Raw genomic sequence first — 23,047 nt, forward strand, 5'->3', positions numbered from 1 at the left:
CCTGTTGATCCTAGTGGAGTTTAAAAGGCGTATGAACAGTCGTCTGTCGTAAACCTATGCAGCTCAATCCCGGATAGATTGAAAGAAAGAAACCAAAAAGTATCCCAAAGTAAACAACATATACTTAAAGAAGTCCGTTTGAAGGAGGAAGAGGAGAATCCCCGGGCAGTGTGGTCATATCTTGACAGTTTTGTGCAGAAGATTTCACTTGATGTCCGTCTGTATCTCTGACTGTTTGGCATTAGCGCTCGCCTCAGCTGTAACCATATCACACTGTTTGTGCTTCAACCGATTTCTCCTTGTGTGTGTGTGTGTGTGTCTGTGTGTGTGTGTGTGTGTGTGTGTGTGTGTGTGTAGGATGAGTTTTTTTCTATACTTATAAAGACCACCAGATATACTCATAATGATATAGAGATGAGATAAGTTCTATAAATGTGAGGACGGCCCTCACTGCTATAATGGTTTATTCTTTACATCAACACATATGACAACGACAGAAAAGGTTGAGGTTGTTTTTGACTGAGGTCCTTATAAGTATATTGTGGCAAAGTGTGTGTGTGCGTGTGTGTGCATGTGTGTGTGTGTGTGTGTGTTGGCACTGCAGACTCAGCTGAAGGCCTCATCATCCGTATCTTCAATGAGCACCTTTGTGTCCTTCTTGGATCTACGGGGAAAAATAATATAAAAATGTGTTAACTTTCTCAACAAATGTCCAAACAACATCAAAGTAGTTTTATCTATTCTAATACAATCACATTTTCAACTGAGGATTAGCACAATTCTTTCTGTATAGAGATTGCATGTGTCCTATCACAGGCATGTGAGGTAAACTGGTGACCCGAAGTTGCCCCAAGGTGTGACTGTGAGTTTGTGTGATTGTCTCTCTGTGTTTATTCTGTGATGAACTGGAGACTTGTCCAGGGTTTATCCTGCCTATAGCTGGGATTGGTTTCAGTGGCCTGTAACCATGAACAGGATAGTAGCTGGATAAAAGCAATTTCCACACATTTTCACATGTCGGAAAGGAGCAGGAGGAAGTTACAACTTCCTAACCCTCAACTCAAAATACTCCTTAAAATTCAATATGTAAAATGTGATGACGTTGTGTAACATATCCTTAATTGTTGAATACATAATAATAATAATAATAATAATAATAATAATAATAATAATAATAATAATAATAATAATAAGGAACCAAGTAATGTTAAAAAGGCAGAAATTATAAAAATATCCTAAAATCTCAATATAAGTTCTCTTAAATTAAAACTTCATGTGTATGTAGTTCAACGCCCAGATGTCGGCGTGAATAATTTAGGTCTCAAAATTGAAACATCATTGAAAAATAAATGATTTTCTAAATGAAGTTATTCACTTCTTCATATGTTACAGCAACCATCTTCCTCCTGATTACTTCCTGCAGCTCCGTCTCCAACATCTCTTTTTCCATTAAATCCACTGGCCATGCAGTTACATCACCACATCAACCGAATTTGGTTCTTCTGTAATTCAACCACAACTCTGTTTTATGAATTTTGTCCAATGATGGAAAACTGGTGTGAAAAAGGGTCATTTGCGTAATATCTATCAGATAAGATATGATCTTTTTTTATTCACAGTAGTTTGCACTTCAGTTTGTCTCCAGCAACTCAAACTTCAGTAAGAAAAGTCTAATAGTGTGGCCTGACATGAACTGTACGCATGGTTTCTTACTGTGATGATGACAACAGGGGACGTCGAAGCGAGAGGCTGTAGGACCTCTTCCATGTCTTCTTGCCGGAGCGATTCCGAACACCATCTTCCTGGTCCATCATCTGCTCCAGCAGGGTCTGGTCATCAGCGTTCAGCGGCGCCACGGAGATATCCCTCACCGCACGGAACTCACCACAGTTATTCAGATGCTCATTCTCCAGACGGAAGAAGTTCCACACAAAGCGCCTGCAGAGTGAAGGTGAAGACGATGGTACTAATTAGTATGAGACTGTGGAATGTTACTTATACACAGTTTAGGAAAAAGATCCTTCTATTTCTGGTAGAGATGGAAAAAAGAAAATCTCATCACTACTGTGAAACCGTATCCAACAAATTTAAGTGATTTCATGTGATCTCCTCATGAGAAGTTATTTAATCTTTAATTTTCATTACTGAGTCTCCTTTACATTGGTTTGCATCATCCCAGGATGACCTGCCGCACTTTGATAATATCTGGTCTGAAAATGAGGGCCTTTAATCTTGTTTTACTCTTTTGATAGCTAGAAACAGTGTTTTCTTTTTTTTTCTTCCCCTGAGCATTTTATGACATTAAGATCTAGTATGTGAAAGACATACTTGTCATGTTATTAAAACCCACCTGAAAACCTCGAGAGGAGCCAGAACAGTGGCCACGATGTCGCCCACAGAGTGAATCTTAGTCGTTGTGGTCAGAGAGATTTGAATCGTCCAAGCAAAACGCAGGATCACGTCTTCTATGATGGCACAGTAGTAGTAGGCCTGGACACATGAATGGCAGGATTAGTGTGTGTGTGTGTGTGTGTGTGTGTGTGTGTGTGTGTGTGTGTGTGTGTGTGTGTGTGTGTGTGTGTGTGTGTGTGTGTGTGTGTGTGTGTGTGTGTGTGTGTGTGTGTGTGTGTGTGTGTGTGTGTGTGTGTTGTACCTTGTGTGGGTAAACAATTTCCTCTCTGAGAAAGGTGTTTTCTCCGGCTGCAGAGTCAAACAGACCCCAGTCCATGCGCAGATCCCAGATCAGTGTGTACAGGGAGCTGATGGTTGAGAACACGATCAGCAGGTAGAAAAACATGTCAGCATCCGTATGTCCTTGCTCTGCAATAAAAAACACACACACAAAACAAAACAAAACAAAACAGATGAACTAAAATATTTGCATTCAATAATAATGTGTAATCTGAAGCATCTGAAACTTGCTGAATCGTCTAAGTCTGCAAGCAAAGAACCTTTAATGCACACCAGATTGGAAAGTTCTCATTAATGCTTGGCCACAAGAGGGCGCCCGAGTGTTATCAGTACCTCCGCATTGACGTGTCTCCTTGACGTCCCGAGGCAGGCTATTATTATGTTTTCCACTTCCATCCTGTCATCACTATGAGCGACTAACCACCAACAAAGAGTTTCAAAAAACAAACACAGCGTGTTCTCATAGGGAACTATTGTGTTGTGGCTCCACTGAAAAGAAAAGTGCTGAGAACTAAACAAAAACAACACGATGTATAATTATACTTTTTGTAGTCCCCAAAATATTTCAACGGTTAATATTATAGTTACTTTGAGTAACTAGAATAATGTCTCCTGTTCTTTTTCCAGCATTCTCATTAACTATGGGAGTAATATTTCAGTCCTATCATTGATTTAAATCAACCGCATGTCTACAGAAGTGGAATCTAATAATGTATACAACAATTGCAGTGCATAAACTGAGTTTCCAGGAATCCTCTTCAACGCTTACTTACTGACTAATTATTGCAGCTATAGTTGGGAATTTAATCAACAGTGGAAACTTTTTAAATCATTGGTTTGACGCTGAGTGTCTCAGTGCAATAAAATGCTATCTTTGTCCCTCTGTTTGAATGTTTCATGTCTGATATTCCACAATGGCGCCGTGCTCACTGTCCAAGTAAATGTTTATACTCTTTCATGGCATCTGAGCGTCTTTTGAGCAGCACCATGTGGTGAAGCTTCACACCTGCAGTTCAGTGTTGACTTAAATTTTAGGCTCTAAATACATTGCCCTCCACTGCTTGCCATTATATAGCAGCCTATTTAATGCAGTTAATTATAAATATTAATCTTTTGTTGACATAAAATTGGAGTAGCGGGCGTGACAAATTACACGCCTGTGGTAATGATCATAATAATTATTTGTTGATGTTCCATAAACTAATGCGCAGGCTACTGAACAATCTCTATGTGCGTGTACAATTATTTGATTTGCTGTATAACGTCAGTGTGTGATTAGCTGTGCCCAACAGCGCCGGTATGTCTAAGTCTATGAGCTTTGTGGATGTGATTTGCTTGTTGCTCAGTGGGTGCTGATGTCTAAATCAGCACCCAGCGGCCCCTCCAAGTGACTCACACAGACAACAGCCACCAGACAGCGACCGGGCTTGCTCCCATTTGTCATAGTCACAGCTCCTTCCTGTTACCAGCCAACGAGACGCCAGGGATTTAAAGTGGGGACTTCTCGAACAGAGAATTACAGCTCCGCTGCCCCGTTAACTGCTGTGTCCATTGTGCTATTTGCTGCTGCAGCTGAGCGATGGGATGGAAACGGTCCCTACGGCCACACTCAGATCCCCCAGCTGTAGATTAAACTTAGTCCTGGACAAAATAGTCTTTTTACTGGAGAATATCCACTGATGTAATTTCCTCAGCAAGCAAAGTGTGGAGGTATGTAGCCCTTCAGATTCTGTGAAGGCTCATGTTTTCTTATAGCATACTGCACCATTAAGCGGGTCAGCCCGGTGGGATGGATATTGATTGCGTGCTCAGGACAGGCTAACGGTGGTCACTGCCCGCCATCACACTCACTCAATCTCTATTTGCCTGTCACACACACATGCAGTTTCTTTTATTGTAGTCCTCTTGCACCCAGGAGGTTAAAAACTGTTAAAGATAGAGCACTCCAGAGGGCGTATTTTATGCAACAGGCTCACTCTCCACTTCTGGACGCAGTTTCAAAACAGAGATGATCAGCCTCCCACTGTTGTGATGGATTCTCATCTGTTTCCATGGTAACCAATGCAACAACAAGATAATTAGGAATCCTAAGTGAAATGTTTTCATGAAGCTATAAGGACTGTCAATGGACTGTGCGTCTGGAAATCAACACTGGCACATTTGATTACTTATTTGAAATTAATCAGTCTCCCAATGTTACAAATTAATCATATCTGACAAAAATCTTATTATTTGAAAATTTTTGTCTACAAACTACATAAATATACAGAGTAAGAGGGTTTATTTTCTGTGGGTGTGTGAATCCCTGTTTGTCCTCAGCAAGGGTGAATTAGAGTTCAAGCAGTCAGCGTGAGTTGACTGGGAACCGACTCCTTTATCTTCATTGGTTGATTTGTTTGACTGAGGGTGTGTCAGTGTGTGCGTGCAGCAATTTATCTCCTGGTAATGAACAAGGGGTCAGTACATGAAATTATGTTATAAAAGCAGTCAGATCTGGGCTCATCTTTATTCCAGTACGGTCCAGCAGACATGTGTTCAGCCCCCGGCTGGTAATTACATATTTTTCCTCTCCTCTCTCCTCTTAAACCTTTTGATTTTACCTCCCCTGGTGAGTTCTATCAGATCTAAATTTACTGCAACCTGACTCAATTCATTTCCACCTTTCCACCACCACAGTCAACCTCTCAGAGAAACCTGCAGGAGTAATACTCCTCTGTGTCAGGGTTTTTTAAGCTGGTTTCAAAGGGTCTGATGACTGTGGAGTCACAAACAGATTGATGCCTTTAAAACCACACATTCACTGACTTGATAGCAGATCACGCGTTTTACATTTGGCATGTAGTTTTATACAGTTTTCAGGTATTATAATTAACTTATTCTTGGATATGTGTATTTGCACATTGTGAGCTGCCAGTTAAAGTTTCTCAAATGTTCTAATTTGTGTAATGACAATAAAATTATACACATTGTTTTTTTATGTGATAACTTATGTAATTAGGATAATGTGATTTTAAACCATGTGTATTGTTGGTTTTCAGATGATGTGTGTGTCTGTTAACATTATAAATCTACCAAGCAGCAGCGTGCTTTTCTGTCTTTGCCTGCTAACTGGATAAACGTCTGGAGTTTAAGTAAGCAGCTCCCCTACATCTAAAACCACTGTACATAAACCTGAGCCCGCATCGATCTTGAGTCATGAATCTGCCTCACAAAGAGGTTTCCCACGGAATCGTTCAAGGTTTAGGAACTCGAGCTAAACCAGGCAATACTCCATCATTTCTCCGGTTTCAGGCCTCAGAGCGGCTGCTGAGACTACATTTTCATCACAGTGTTCCATCAGTTATTCGCTGCACAGCACCAAGTCTTCCTCTGAGGGAAGAAATAGGCTGCATTTGTTGCACCACATTAAAATGATTCCACCCCAATTGGATCTTAAATCCCAGACAGACACCACAGAACAATAATAATAATAAAAAAAACCAAAAAAAAAACCCCACATGATTTCCCTTCCCGGTTTGACCCATATATCCATATATACCAGAGAGAAAACTGTGTATCAGATTCTACAGATTTAGATCAGTAAATGGAAGCTCTGGCATATGAATACTACTCAGTCCTCTATGGAGAATCCATGATTTATTTGTTGCATTTATGGTTTAAGCATTTTTCTTTCCCGGAGCTCAGCGTAGGCAGTTCCAGGAATCAGTGAGGTGGTGAGGCAGTGAGGTCACAGTGAAGCCATCAGGGCCGTGATGAGGTTGCCAATGAAGGTGATACATCCACTCACAGACACTGGGACCTTTGCCAGATACTGACTGACACTTGGAGCACTTTAAACAGCTGGACCCAGCAGTGTGAACACGACACCCACCTGCTGTCTTCTCTGGCAGGTCTGCAAGGTAATGCAGGCAGACTTGGCATAATCGGTCCTGTCTACGCAAACACCACAGCAAACACCACACATTTGTGCTACGCACATTAAGTGTCACTGACACTCATCATGCATCATTTTCCAATTTGGTTGAAGGATATCCTGATAACGATGCAGCTAATTGGTAATCACAGACCTAAAAAATAAAATAACAACCAGTTCTGTACAAGCGAGTTCAAATATATACACAACAGGCAATTTCCTTAAATATGCCCTCCATAATGACTGTGTGTTCCCACTCTCCTCTTTCACTTAACCAACAGTTATGTCTTGGTCTCCATTATCATGCGGGATGAAAGACAGCTTCATACAGAATAACACATGAAGAGAGGCCATTAGTTGAAGGGTACCGATACTTCAGACCAGAGGAGGAAGGAGGATATAGTTTAATGGACGCCTTCCTTTCTGCCCAACGAAGGAAAAAAAAAGAAAAACCCAGCCCTGTCTGTGTCTCTGTCTCTCTTACTGATTCATTCTTAAATCACTGGCAGTCAGCTGAGGAGCCAATCGTATTGATCGGAATTTATGTAGATAAAAGATAAAGTCAAGACGAGAAATAACATTTAGCTGTTTAAAGGGTTGAAGACAGAGTTTCATGGCTGGCATTTTGCTGGGAAATGAATATATTTGCCAGGAAAATGCCAGTTCGGGCTTTAATACCTGAGTGACAGCACAAGACGAAATGGTCTTTGAAATAAACCATGTGGACAAATACCTGTGACTGAAAAGGCACGGCAGAAGGGAGGCTTTAATGCCTGGGTGCTGTCTTTGAACACGAGTCCCTTTGTGATAGGGCTTCTGAATCAGAAGAATTTCAAGCTAATTGTAGAGTCGTCAGAGGGAGAGTGATTTTACTATTAATGTGGGCCACATTCATTTTGAAATGCTTTTTATTTTCTCCTTGAAATCCTGCTTCGGTTAAATTGAGTGACTTTCCTCTTATCTGCAGTTTCTCTAACCTGCTGCTCTGGGAGTGATTTCCACACTGTGAGAACAGTCTTGTTTATATACAGCTGGGTTTGACAAACCTTCCTCAATTCCCATTATAAAGCTCCAGGCACTGACAAGGAAACCAAGGCCAACTTCTAGCATTTGCACTCAAGGTCACCTCTGCTTTCTGAGCGTACACGGCCCAACACAAAAGGCTCAAAAGCCAGTGTATTGACATGCTCTTGAAACACAGCCACAAACCAACATTGTAGCTTTAGTTTGTTGATTTTCAGCCTCGACTCCCTCGTTTCTCTTTTGGTACATTTCTGTGATGCGAAGCTGAATATCACATCGTGGCAATGACATGATGATCTGCCGTTGTATCCAATCAATCTATGTAAAATACAGAACCCAGAATACATGTCTGTGTGTCTCGTGTCTTACCTCTGTGCGTGGCGTACAGGGCGGCGAAGGTGACAACAAAAAAAGTGGTGGAATATTTCCCAGCATTCACCAGGTGTGGGAAAGCCCTCTTGGTGTCACGGTAACGCCTCAAGCACTGGATGAAACGAACCCAGGCAGGCAGACACTGGATGATGGCACGCAGACCGTATGAGTAGCTGTGACACACAAAGTCACCAGAATCTGCAATAAAATGAAATAAAACGAATTAAAACAGACTTCTATCTGCTCTTTATTTTCTCAGGATTTTCTCTGGTAATAACCTTTTCATGCTCCTCATTAGGCCTGAAAGCTTATCAGTATGAGAATCACACGGTGACCTCCTTGTGGCCGAACATTTACATCTCATTAGCCCCTATTAATTGGCTGCAGCGGAGACCGAGGCATGGCTGTCGGTGGAGTGGCCTGCAATTAAAATCTTACCTGCATCTAATTCTTTTGACATAAAACCTCAGATGTCTCACACCCTGTCAGTTTTCTTTCTCACATTCATATCTAAATAAGGTATGTGTTTATCTCTATTTTATGAATGTGTTTTTTTGTACATCATCACCTGAAATGGAAACACTGACTTGCTACATACCGACACTGCAGTCACGTCCATACATTTATTGCCTACATGCAGTTTTGTAAATAGGTGTACACGTACTTGGAGGAATACTATTATCCAGGGGATAAGCTTGTTGTTTATTTAATATGGGCATTCATTTGGACTGCTGTAAAACCTCTATGAAGAAAAGTACAACAAACAAAATCACTGAATCATAACTGAAGCCCATCAGAAAGATTCAAATTAATCCAACATCAATGGGGTATTCAAGTTACTTCAAGATCAATATTTGTTTGCCATACATTTGAGCAAATGCAAACATACTATCTTAACTTAGAGGTGTAATTATCATTGTACTAGATTAAGAAAGTTATTTCAAAAGGGGTTTGTTACAGGAAAAAAAAAGAAAAGAAAATAATGTTGAAGATGCTGAAGACCACCCAACCTCACACCAGGGGTGCTCGATAGAAAGAGGGTGAGTTAATAAAACAGCTGGCATTTAGCAACAGGCAACATTTATGCTCATTTTCACATGCAATTTGATCTAACTACTACTTTATTCAAAATACCTCCGAGCTGTCTGGTTTATATTTTCCTTTACATGTCTTTAAATCTTCTTCATCAACCCCAAATGGGGCTTTGACTGATTCCACAGGTGTGACAAAGAATACATTTCCAGTAAAAAAATCTGTCCAGCATGTATTTCTTAAGACAACAAATGGTGTGTGAAGTGTTGCCAGATAACAGTTTCCAGTACTGTTCAAGTAAATTAATTCGGGGAACATTTTTTTTTTTTTACCCTTCATTTTTTAATGTAACCAGAAGAGAAGAAATACAGTTTATATTTCGTCTAACTTGGATCATAATTTACATTTGCTTACGTTTAAACTCGGGTATCAGGCCTTTGCTGTTGGTCCACTGCAGCTCAAAAATGTAAAAGCAGATGAGATACTCCAGGTCCATTAGAACAACCACCAGAGAGTTGAGCTGATCAGCCAGCCAAAAGTCTGCAAACTCCACCCGGTGAAAAGGTGCCGTGAACACACGGAACTGAAAAACAAGAGTGGCGAGATGGAAGATGAAAAAAGAGAAATGGATACAAGCACCTACGCAACTGGAGATGCAATAAATAGTAATCAAAAGGTCGGCTGACCTTGACCTTATTGCTCAATTAAAACATTACCTCAAATGTCATTTTGAATTCACATTGAGTTTCACAGTCGAGTTGTGTAAGCCAATTAAAAGAAAACGTGTGCAATTGTTGTCCGAGTTAATACATGCAAAGCAATGAACATCCCCTATCAATATTCTGTAGCATACAGAGGGATAAAGCCTCCATTCTACCTTATCGGGGTGCCACAGGACACCCTAATGAGTCACGCTTTGGGTGCATAAATTTGTTTATTTGTACGATACTAATTATTGTTGCACGACAAAAAACACATGAAACAACCAGGCATTGTGTCCCCTGCATCTCCGGTTTCTATGGTAGTGCTACTCTGACTGTGGCAGGAGCTCAGTTATTGGCCATGCTTTGTAAAGTGATACAACACTGCATGGTACTTTCCATTCACCCCCCCAGGCCACATCTGACATTCAGAAGGGACTGTAAGCAATTTCTCTGTGCCGACTCTCCGTCCCTGAAAATGTCAGTGAATATCGATCTCGTTGGGTTGTTGTGTTTTTACATGTATCAGCTCATTGCATACGTCTCTTCACCTGTCAATCAAAGTCAGTATTGATCGAATGGTCATCTCAAACAAATCCACTCTGAGCGTGTCTCAAGGCTAAGCCTGCTTTTCTCATGGAGCCAGGTTTTCATTTCATGAGCAAACATGGGTAATCCCGGTGCTGGCTCTGCAGTTTGTCCAATAAGAAAATCTTTCTGTCCTATCTGATATTTGGTGCCAGAGGAAATTAAGACACCTTAACAGCATGGACCTAAAGAAAATAACTTGTTAACTCAGAGTGCGTGTGATATTAAAAAAGACCTCCCTGAAATTTCACACATTGTTAAATGCACCACAGTGCATGTTTGACATCTATGACAAATCTAGAGATCATATCTCCTCAAATTTCAAGAAGGCTGTTATGATTGTGCAGGACGACTCAAGTGGAGGAGGACTGAGGGAGCTGAGAAGGAAAGGACAAGAACACGAGGACGATTCTGCAGCTCCTGGGGGAGTGGCAGTGAGGAAGCGGGAGGAGGAAGACTGAGGGGGAGGAGGGAGGAGAAGGGCAGGGACACAGGAGCTCAGGGCATCAGCATACTGATAGATCTATGCCTGTAATGATTGCACAGTCACAGCCTCCACCTCCCCTGAGACGAGCTGCATTCTATTATCCCTCAACCCTCTGCCCTGTGTGTGTCTCACACACACACACACACACACACACACACACACACACACACACACACACACACACACACACACACACACACACACACACACACACACACACACACACACACACACACACACACACACACACGCCTTCTGGCTTAGACAAAGAACAGAGTAACATAGGACTGTTTTGTTAACATGAAAATGCAGATGGGTATCTGAATTGTGCTGGCATTCATTGTGTAAAATGTGGACGCCAACACACGCACGCATGCAGGCCCTGCACGCACACACATCAGTAGCAGTACACACAGGAACACAGGAAACTAAATACACAGTTGTGAAAAACAACCTCATGTATAATTGATAGTTCTTTGTCTTTATTTGAAGATTCAGGATTCAGGATCGTAATACTGAAATAACGCAGGTTGATAGAAGAAAAGGCGACTCTGTTTCAAATAATACCTTAATCTTTATGCAACTATCACTTTACATAAATATCCTTTGTCTTCCCAGGAAGGTATGAGGTTATTAGAGATATTATGACTTTTATTAAAGGAATAATAATTTTTATACATTCACACCTGAGGTTGTATGATTTGTTCTGAAATGAGGACAATGTTAGATTAATAGTAAATATTGTGTGTGAATTGAATTACTGTTCCTCAAATTGTCTACATCTGAAAACCATTCAGTAAAGATCACTACTGTCTGCCCAGACTCAAATATGGAGTGAAGACTTGTTTTAAATATTAAAGAGTAGGAATGAAGAGCGAGTTTTTGAACCGTGAAGATAAAATAACAATGACTTTCAACAACTACAGCCTACTCAGTTGGCTGTTGCATTATAGTGATCATTTCACAGGTCTAATTAAAAAAGCAGAAGTGTCCCACTAAAATCACATTAACAACATCACATTGATCTTGACCTTTAAACAAAAATAACTCATCCATCCATTGTGCTAAAAAAGAAATTATAATGGATCTGACCTTCGCTGTTCAAGGGCATGAAAAAAAGACAGGATGAGTATACATATAGTACAAGAGCTTAATATTAAATCTAGCATTTAAACTGTAAATCTACCCTTACGGTATTTATAGTCTACAAAAACCAAGTAGATATCGAAATCCATCTCTCTCTCTCATAGACTTTTGAGTTGTTTCCAGTTTAACACATTAAGCAAGTACTAAAGGAGTTACAGATAATTTGAAAATCACAGTTGTAAACATTTCCAACTGAAACAGCAAATGGACAAAAGAAATAGTTTTGAGTATTTGACCAACCAGCAGTTTAAGAAGCCAGAATCGTGATTTGTAGTAGCAGGTCTTGAAGGGGTTGATGAGGAAGAGCAACATGAAGCCATAAAGGATGAGAGGGTTAATTTGCATGGGGAGGTAGGTGTACTCTGAATAGAGACAGGAGAGGATGCTGAGACACCACAGCACACCCAGGAAACCAGCAACCTGGTAAGAGAGGAGGAGCAAACATCACAAACTGGCATGAGAGGAAAACCTATGTGACACACCAAAATCAACAAGGTAATCAGAATAATGAAGTGCATAGTGATGGACTGTTTGGCAATTTCATGTGGACATGAGGAGGGCATTGCTGAAAGAAATCTTATTTTGCATGGTAATGCAGTCCTTGAATCTGGATTACCCGTGTGAGCTAACAACCTAATTCAATTCAACTGCACAATTTAAAAATGCATGATGGATATGGAAAAACAACTGGAAATGTAGGAAAGTTTTCCCTTCATTTCCAGACGTTGCAAGCAGCAGAAACCATTGTGCTCGTCTGACCTCAAACAGGTGTTGATGTGAGAGGTTGTTTCGGGGATTGATCTCGAAGATGAGGACATGGTTGACTCCAGCCTGCCTCCACCCATACGTGTTGATGCCCAACAGGAAGAGGAACTGGATCAATAGGAAGCCTCCTCGATAGATTCGCACCAGCGGCCACATGTTTTCATAGCGGATAAACACAGCACCTGACGAAACCACAAACGTTCAGTGAGCTCATTATTTCTCCACAACCCCAGTCAGAAGAACAAAAGAAAATGTTTGAATTAAAACTTTCACGTGTCTTACCAGTGAGAACGGAGGCGATAGCAAGAATGACAAAGAAGCCACAGAAGAGGCCCACTCGAAAGGTTGTCCAGGCCAAAGCAGGCTGAACCAAGAAGACATGAATATACATGAAAACAGTCACCAAACTGGCACAGACACTGTATGTGGGGAATCGTCTGTGACGAAAGAACCAAGGTATGGCTCAGACCGGGTGTTTCTTTGTCTTATTTTCTGTGATTCTACTTTCAAGGAATCACAATAAAGCAAAAAAAAATATATTGTATGAAAATACATACATAAACAGCACTGAAAGTTAAATAAATATGACAAAGATGAATTGAACTCATGAGATAAACTGCAGTGAGCAACTGTAAGTGTAACAGGTACCATGTTTATAGGCAAATATACAAGGAGCTAATAACATTTTTTTGTTAGCTATAGTTTATAGCACATATCAACAAAATTTATTTTATTATTCATTTGTGTGTTTATTCCTTCGGAAGTCCCATATTAACATAAGACTTGCGACTGGCCAACAGAGCTGAGACTGCATGTTGTGACTTTTACTCTTGATTCTTAAGCATGTGCAGTTCTAAATGAAATTAAAAAACAACAAACATTTGCGTGATTGTCTTTTATTTAGTCTGCTGATGAAGTAGCTTTAAACACTGTTAAAGGAGATACACTTTATCTCTTGCAATATAAACTATTCAGGATGCCTTGACCACCGATGAGTAAATCCTCCGTTCCCCTGGAACGACCGTCCCCTGACTATATGTAGATATTCACTCAGTTTGTGACTTCTGATGAAAAACAGCACACACAGTAACAGTGTGGCTTCTTTCTCTCTGTTCCTGGTAAGTGAATTTAGTATGCATGTGCATATAGGGAAAACTGAGAGCTCACACATCACACAATTTAAGGCAAACATGACAGTAATTAATGCTGTGATTACGGTAGCTATAGCATTGGAGAGTAAAGTGCCACTAGCCTCGATTATTTCTGAAAGATATCCTCCCTGTTCAACATGGGAAAGGCACTTATGAAATCAATACAAAAGGCTCCAATGCATTCTGCTCTTCCTGTCTTAATCTATTTCTCAAATGACACAGCTCTCACTTTTGGTTTTTATTATGTGTTCACTATTAACAAAATACACAATATTATGTGAATACGTAAATGCAAAAATGATCCCTGATGGGAAATTAACAGGCTGATGAGGATGTTCTACTCACAGAAAAATTACATAACAGAGAATATGCAACTTTCTCCATAAGCTTGCATCCTTCTTATCCCATGAAAAGAAAATTCTGCTGGAGGGTAATAAGTCTGATTTGTGAGATATGAGGAATAACACAGATATCCATGTTTCTAATGGATTTCCAATGAAATCAGCTGCTCTTCTGACCTGAGCTGCCCCCAGTGGAGGAACTCTCAACCTCTTCATGGCCTTCTGACGGTCTCCTCCCTCCAGCTCAGTGGTCACCAGGGTCTAAACACAAGAAAATGATTTACTTGCACGCGTTGTTTTGGTTTTCCATAGCTCGCTTTTTATTACAGTGTGATTCTGCTTGTGTGAATACGAGTAGGCACCTCTGTCTCGGAGATGAGCTGTGTGATTTTCTTGCAAGTGTAAAAAGGCGCCACCTCCACATGAGCCACACGCCAGTCGGCCCCACGGGGGGTGTCCAGGATCTTGTCATGTTTCTTCAGGATCTTACGGAAGCCAGTGAAGTTCAGGTTCTGCAGAAGATATCAGAGAAACTGCAGTTCAACATCTGGACCGGAGGAATGTAATAGTTGTGAATAAACAGCTGCCAAAGTGTCAAGCCCAATGCCTGAGTGAGGCGTGATGAGGACCTGGTAGTTCTGGAGCAGAATGAGGCTGAGGTAGAACTCGCTGAAGGCTAACTTCAGGTCCTTGATGTTGTGGTGTTTGCAGCGCTCCTCCTGTGACAGGTGGAACACTGTTTTGCGTTTCCGCAAGCCGGGAGGAGCGTTGCTCTCACGCTGAGCATCCAGCGACGACTGCAGCTCATTCTGCAGAGTGGCAGACCTTCTCTGGGCTTCAGCCAGCTTTTCTAGAGGAACAAAGAAGATACAAATGCGTCTAAGTGTTTTCCCTTCGTAGAGCACTCACTGAAATATAAAACCTCAGATTGCTAAAGACATTTCAATCCTTTAAAGCCTGTGCAAAACACCCAAAGATCACATTTACACTTCACACACTATGTTGAAGGATATTTTAGCTTAAAATGTCTTTGTTGATAAAAGTCTGGCTGTATTTCTTTATGACACCGTCTCCAAGCTAAAGCAGCACTTTGTCACTCGTCCATACATTATTTACCAAAAGGTGTGACTATTTGTGACTTACTAATAATTGAGCAAATGTTTAAAACCTGGAACTTGTCGCATCTGTAAAATACTCTGCTCTATCACGACTTTCAATGTTTGTTTCATTTGATAGTTCCAAGCTAAAGGAAAAAAAGAAAAGAATACAGACATACTACTAGAAAAATGCTTAAATGCTTTGTTACTGAGGGATCATTAAAGATTTTCACAAACATGCATATACATGGATTTTACACAGTACTACTGAAGTCTTCTTCAATAATTATTGTGATCATTCAAAAACTACCTCAAGTAAGGTATTGTGTATCGTAATATTTGTTGTTCTTACCTAAAGGAATTTGAAAGTGCAGCAAAGTAATAAGATATGCACTAACCATAGTGAGAGCTGTAAAAACTAGACTGATCGATTTTTAATATTTAGTATTTTCAAATTGAAATCATTATTGTTTTTTACTTTTTCTCTTTCAAAGGAATTTAAAGTGACTGCCTCAGGTTGATACGACTGATCTTGGAAGAGAACAAAGGTTTCTATAAGGAGAAGCAAGTCGCTACAGAGGATGACTATTTAAAAAAGGTCCTCTCTTCCTCTTGAGTTCCGGGAAACAGAGAGATGGAGACTGACGGGCTGAACTGACATGTAAATGGTGCTGACTGAGGAACCATTATCTGGGTCAAAGATAGGTTAATACACCCGGAGAAACAGAATGAGGGAGGAGGAGGGAATCACTCAGGGTCTCGGCAGTAAGCTGCATTTCATTACCTTCTGCTGCAGTTCTGCCTACTTGGTTGACAGAGATTAGCGCCATCCTCCTCCTGATCCATTTCCCCACACTAACCAGTGGTCATCTCTGTTCAGTCAAGTAACGATAAACTCCATGGATGTTCTCGCCCCTTGTTTCCCAGCGCTTACTTTGTTCTCTGTCCTGCTGTTTAGTGGGAATCTCTCATTCAGACCTGTTTAAAATTAAATTTACGGCTTGCCAGTTTGAATCTGAACGTGAAACTTCCACATTGAGCAGCAGATTTTATTTCATTCTACAACTTTTTGGACTAATGAACCTGTTTAGTAGTTTCTTTGGCATTTAACTCATTCAAAATGTAATAATTTGTTGATTTTGATAACTGATTAATCATGAATATAAAACACTGGATTGTAGGCTCTATTAGTACAAGCAATTTGAAATATTTTCTCTTTATGTGTTTTTAGCATTTCAGCTTTTTACTCAGAGGAAATTACTTCTTCAAGGAGAAACTACAAAATGCTCAAACACTATAATTTCCCGCCAGAACCATAAGCCTGATAACACCAGATCTCACTTGGTTTGAACCACCTCCCCGCCTGGCAGTCCAGGAACTTGATCTATTCTTATCAGGCTAAAGTGAGGAAAGCAGCTATTGTGGTGCTGAAGGTTCACCAGTGACTTTCACACTTCGCTGCTTGAACACACCTTGACACACATTCTCCAGATGTCACACTGACTGCCTCACGGGGATGCCTCTTCTCTGACATCTAAATTCATAAAGATCCTCCGTGTGTCATAACAATGCTCGACTGAACACACGACGAGGTGTGAAAAAGTCAAGACCCCGGACTGTCAGCTGCAAAAAGATTTAGATGAAAACTGAGTGCAATGGCACAATAGACGACACGGCTGGACAGTTCATTTGTGTGGACCTGGTGAACCCTAAAAAAACATTTGGGGGGATACACTTTCACTGCTATGGCTTTATTCAAGTTTCATATCATGCTTTTTCCTTCTTCCTCAGGTCCCAGAAACAAACTGCAGTGCAATGCAGCAGAATGGCTTTGAAAGGTCAAGCACCCCTTTCAAAGAGATATATAGAGGAAGAGCGCCATGAGAAGGCGTTATATAAAGTCAGCAAACCGTTTATCTCTATCTCTCCAATGCTCTAGCAACTTGACCGGCTTCATTAAAATCACTTCCAAGCACGCGTGCGTGCACGCACAGCTAAATGAATTACGCCAATATTGCTTCAGTTTATTAATACAGTTCCTCTCACTTCACTCCCATCAAATTATTGCACAGTGACTGTTTCTGTTATCAAATCAAAACCTGCATCCCTTATTAGACTTTGGTTTTATATATCAATATCATAATGACTTGAAGGGTGACCGAAGTAATTAAATACCTGAATAGAATGTGTTGATTTTCAGGAGCTCTTTCTCGCATGTCTGGAAAAACCTCTCCTCAAACTTAGCGTAGTATCTCTTCACTGCGTCATCATCTGTGACTGGAGAGAGAAAAAAGGAAAGGAAAGAAAATTAGTCATAGAACATGTTCATAAATTAACTCAGAATTATTTCAAGAGGCACAGACAAATAAATACATGTCAAAGCTTACTGTGAAGTATTGCCAACTGAGGAAAATCACGTGTCTCCATATAAACACACCACGCTGTGCGGTCAAAAATCAATCAAAGCTAAACAGTCAAAGAGACTAACAATTTTCAAAAACATGCATTTGAGATGAAATGTTGTCTTGGAATGACCTGTAGAATGTAATAGAATGTAAAAGTGTGTCTGTTTCTGTGTTTTTCCTGTGTGGGTGACTTGTCCAAGCTGTGTGACCAGTTGGGATCAGTTTCAGTTTTCAATGAAACTCAGATGGAAAAAGCAGCATGGGCAATGTAAGTACCGGTATGCATTTTTCAAATATTGCCTCTTTACAGTAGTTTAGGGATAAATTAATTCCAGTGTTGATTAACTGCAATGATGCAGCTTGCAGGCAGTTTTTACTGATTCATTCATTGGTTGGTGTGCACAACAGATGAGCGTGTATGTGATGGTGACTCACTCCACATCGAAACCCAAAAACCCACAATAGATGAAGACAAGAAAAACCAAAATTCTGAATCTGATAATGCTTGAAGCCATTTTCTATCAGCGTGACCTACACTAAGGAACAGTCTATTTCCAAAAATGTACACATATTCCTTTAAGGTTCATGTACACCATCCAAACAGACGTCCATTCAGTGTTACAATTAGATCAGCAGCCTCCTCCTGTCTCTCCTCTGTCTGACGAAACCCTGCATGCCTTTTTCAGGACCAGTCAATTCAATCAGCATTGATGCACTGTCTCAAATGAAACTCTGCCTCATTCACAGCATGTTACCTAACACCTGACAGAGCTCAAAATGCAGCCATTTGCCACCAACGGCCTTGGACACGCTGACGGAGACGCAGTGAGTCTCTCAGCCGTGTGCACACAAATACAAACAATAAACTGATCATTGCAACTCATCAGCTCAGCAAAATGCAGAAATGAATTTAGTATTAATAAAGTATTGATACTAGACAACAAGGACTTGACTCATTGCAAAACTAAATACTTAATTATGTATATGTGCCACACCCAACCACCAAAATTGTAAAAAAAAAAAAAAAAGTATTGATAAAATAAGCAGATAATGACAGTATATTACACAAATTCATATTTCTTATACAGTGTGTTTTTGTTCATTTATTTAAAGTATCATTCATAGTTTTTCTTAAAATAGTTGGTATATTTTTTCGTTGTGTGTTGTGTGTTCATTTTCACAAACGTGTGTTTTAGTGCTTCTTAAATTTTAGCTATTATATTAAGTAAGCCCAGGCTGCAAAAACTGGTAGATAGAGAGACTCTCGACACAGTAATAGGAAATAGACGCCTCAGGCAACAGCCAGTCAATATACTGCTCCATTGACACACGCACGCACGCACGCACGCACGCACGCACGCACGCACGCACGCACGCACGCACGCACGCACGCACGCACGCACGCACACACGCACGCACACACACACACACACACACACACACACACACACACACACACACACACACACACACAGGTTTGTAGCAGGGGACTATGAAAACAATAATGAAAAGGTAGAAAAAACGTTCAATAGTGGCTTTAAAGTCAAGCAGCTTTTCGAACTGAAACACATTGATTGGTAGTTTATTAAAGTGTGCTATGATGATGAAAACACTAAATGGCTGAAATTATATCATCAAGAGACAAATCCAATACAACATATATAGAAAGAAAAATCATACCCATCCAGAGCAGGTTTATCATAAAAGTAACTACAGCTGATTTGACTGCATGGCTGTAGATGTAGTTCACAGACAAACTGACATGTTTAAAAGGGATTGAGACTAAAACAACACGCCTGTTGTTGTTGCAGATTGTAGTACAGTTTTACCCTCCAAAAATACTGAATCGTGGGAATATTGAATCCAAATTGTGTTTTTCCTGGAACATGTATAAAACATCAAATGATTGGACGCAGCTATAAAAAGTTCTGAAATGTGTATTACTGACACGGTGACTGAAATCTGAAAGAAACAAAAACCTGATATCAGGATCCTCCTACTGTAAGAAAGGAAGAATTAAAAAAACGAGGGGAATAGCTCATGAAGCAACCATGCTGAGGAAAACACTAATCCCACTGAAACACCATCTCAAGTTATACAGAGACCATACAGGAGACAGAAAAAGAAACAGATTGATTTCTATTTGCCCCACAGTTCAGCTGCAGTCACAACTCTTTCAGCTTTACAACCAGACTCAGTCACTTCAGCACATGTGGGCCGCCAGTCTGAGGGGTTCACAGCTGCTGCTAAACAGATAAACAGATGGCTGGAAGGAGGGAGGCACGCTTGAACTGCTGACTGCTTGTCCAGCCAGCTTTAGCAGGTTAGCTGAATGACTGAGTACCTGTCTGGCCAGAGTGCTGTGACACGAAGACTAACGGTCCATTGCACTCCTTCAGTTTGACCTGCCAGCAAAGAGTTAACTGAGCTGTAATGTAATTCAAAGTAAAAGGCTATCCTGCTAATGAACACGTTGTATAGGAGTAAAGACATGACGTGAGAAGGCAAGGGCCTCAGTGAAATGTTAATAAGGCTCAAGTAGGTTGTAAAATTGTATAAACAAGTATGTCTTCATAACTAACTTGCTTCAAAATATTGTGGACTCTGGAAAAATCCCCTTGAATGAACTCAATTACCAGAGAGATTTTCTTAAATCTCATATTTCATTTCATACTGAATTAGCTGGTCACATGGACAACCAAATTACTTAAAAACCAATCTCTCTGGATCAAAACCCATGCATGTTTAAATTTGTAGCTTAATATATATTAAATTTTGCAACACTTAAATAATAATTGAAATTTAGGTTTTTTTTTCCACAAATGTCATTTTTTTGTTTGTTTTTTTATCTATTTTATCTCACAATTTTATTCCAGTTGTAACTATGATTCAATATGCTCTAGCTTTATTACACATACAATATAGCTTCATGGTAATGGGTGGCACAGTGGACGATGACTAACAGAATGAGTGTGTTGGTGTGAGTGGAGCTGTGCAGCATCTAAGTGCTGCAGTGAGGGCAATATTCAGATACGAGAGGGGTTATGAAATGCCCCCTCACATCTGTCTTTGTTTTCTCCTGACCTGATATACTGAGTAGCACATCAATGTAGACTTGTACTCGCACAGAGAGCAAGCGCACACTTCATGTCGATGCATTTCATGGTGTGTACGGCAGGTCCACTATCAAGAATAACACCCTGAGTTCATCTTTCAGTTCGATTTTACAGCTACAACTGAAACAGCTGTGCCTTCACAACATCACACTTTAACCAAGACTTAACCGAGGCTTCAGCCAAGATTATAGAGATGAACATAATTTACACCTCATAGTCACATTGCCTCATCTGCTTCTCATCCGCCTGTAGTATAAACTGAGCTACACTGCAATGAAACCTAATTATAGGAACACCTTGCCTTCATAAACCACTGCAACACATGGTATATCTTTGATTGAATCAGAGGTGTCAGTGTTCATGTAAATCTGTCAGTGCCTATGTCAGCTGAACAGTATGAGTTCTCATTATCTCTTGCCTCGTGGATGATAATAGAGGTGGCCCTCTGGACTCCAACAGCTTTCGCTGGGTGTAAAAGAAAGTTTGGCCACCAAAGAAAGCTTAAACAATGTGACAAGACAAAGAAGCTGTGACACCCTACGAAGCATCGTCTTCATTTTTCGTCCCATCAGGGGTCACCGCATCATCCCCCTGCTGGGTTGCTCTAACTTATTGCTTATTTTGTTGATTTTCTAGACAAATACTATAATCAAATCTGAAGCACCTGTCGTGTACTAACTTCCCTTGCAGAGTCTCATCTTACAGATTTACTTCAGTAAAGAGAATGGAGAATGAGCACTGCAGTAGTGATTAAGAGGCAACAACCTCTGTGTGCATGTGTGTCTATTTAGACTGTGTCTTGTTCAACACTTCACTGCAGGCATGAAGACATTGGATGAAAATATACTGTTTTTTAGTATTTTTAATATTGTCTTTTGTATCAAGGACATTTAGTCAGTAACAAAGATGTTTACATGTCTGATTGAGTAGCACAGAGCATTTATAGCTGAGCTTCTCATTTTGTTCACAGTGTAATAACTGCCATTTATCAAGGATCAAATTTATGAAAAGCTACAAGAAATCAATTCCGAGTGATTCGATTTAAGAACATTTAACAGCTATAAGTTATAGCTATGAGAGGAGGGACTGCAGCATGACAGCACATATTTTGTTTTCTCAATCATAAACCAGACAATGAATCACAGATTCAAGTACAAGTACAAATTTATTTATATTCATTCACTTTTAATAGTCGTCGACGCGAAAAGAGAGGTTTGAGGTTCTATGGTTTTGCTAATCTTGTTAGAAAACTTGTTTCTGTCACAGCATATTAACTCTGTGGCATTCATTTTTTTTAATCAAGCTTACACAACCAAAAATGATGGTGGACTTGATTCATGGATTAATAAGTGAATTATTAACTGAATGGTAGAATGAATGAACATTTATTACTGAGCACTCAGTCCAAAAGCTAAATCCAAAACAAGCTGGATTTGTCCTTTTTTGAGGGGCATTTCTGTGTTCAGGATAATGAGACACACTTGTGTACAAAATGCTATGACAACAGCAAATCCAGTCCAGTATGTTGCCTTCACTGTGTTGATTCAGTTCTTTTAGACAAAGAATTGTGCTTGTAGCTAGAAAAACAACTCTTGACCGACAGTATTCCCAGGACAGTTTGTAGTCGGCAGCCCCCTCTCCACACTAACCCCTTCTTCTGTAGATTGTATAAATAAATGATGAGACAGCTTCCACAGACCCCAACACTCACCCCCGAAACCCTGCACACACAAACACACACACATATATGCACACACAGACACATGCATGAATATACACATGCAAACCCCACCCCCAACTTCTTATACTCCCATACAAACATTCCATGGCCCCATAAAACCAGCATAATAAATCCTTCATGGCGACATTCTGTTGACCATTAGAGGGATGTGGAGAGAACAACAACCAACACAAACACATGCATGCCATTACTTGACACCATTAAACCACTTTTTGGTATTCCTTATATACTGTATATATAAGAGCATCAGACTTTTTTCATTTGCTATGACAATGCACTTTTATTTTGTCTCACTTGATCACTAGTTAATTTTTGACCAATACAAAAGATGGAAATGCACGAGTGAATGCAGAGTACTGATTTGTTTCGCATTAGGCGCTTATACAGTATATCACCTATCATAGCATTGGAGGCCAGAGAAAAAGAAGAAGACATTCCAGACAACAATCCTCTGAAACAAAAATAAATAACTAGAGTC

The 23,047-nt window shown here is 40.2% G+C and overlaps 1 protein-coding gene across 1 annotated transcript in view; it reads right to left on the reverse strand.

The window, feature by feature from the left end:
- Positions 1 to 396: 396 nt before the first annotated feature.
- Positions 397 to 23,047, reverse strand: part of xpr1a (xenotropic and polytropic retrovirus receptor 1a) — a 66,662-nt gene continuing 44,011 nt past the window's right edge. The window contains exons 3-15 of the mRNA XM_080506509.1: positions 17,483 to 17,584; positions 14,840 to 15,060; positions 14,573 to 14,722; positions 14,388 to 14,471; positions 13,001 to 13,082; positions 12,713 to 12,900; positions 12,194 to 12,373; positions 9,446 to 9,614; positions 7,997 to 8,197; positions 2,654 to 2,820; positions 2,351 to 2,490; positions 1,714 to 1,938; positions 397 to 664 (exon numbers count right to left, since the gene is read on the reverse strand). Coding sequence (XP_080362635.1) covers positions 607 to 664; positions 1,714 to 1,938; positions 2,351 to 2,490; positions 2,654 to 2,820; positions 7,997 to 8,197; positions 9,446 to 9,614; positions 12,194 to 12,373; positions 12,713 to 12,900; positions 13,001 to 13,082; positions 14,388 to 14,471; positions 14,573 to 14,722; positions 14,840 to 15,060; positions 17,483 to 17,584 — 1,967 coding nt within the window. The 3' untranslated portion in view covers positions 397 to 606. The remainder of the gene's footprint in view (positions 665 to 1,713; positions 1,939 to 2,350; positions 2,491 to 2,653; positions 2,821 to 7,996; positions 8,198 to 9,445; positions 9,615 to 12,193; positions 12,374 to 12,712; positions 12,901 to 13,000; positions 13,083 to 14,387; positions 14,472 to 14,572; positions 14,723 to 14,839; positions 15,061 to 17,482; positions 17,585 to 23,047) is intronic.

This window comes from Blennius ocellaris (genome assembly GCF_963422515.1).
Source record: "Blennius ocellaris genome assembly, chromosome: 12".
NCBI lineage: Eukaryota > Metazoa > Chordata > Actinopteri > Blenniiformes > Blenniidae > Blennius > Blennius ocellaris.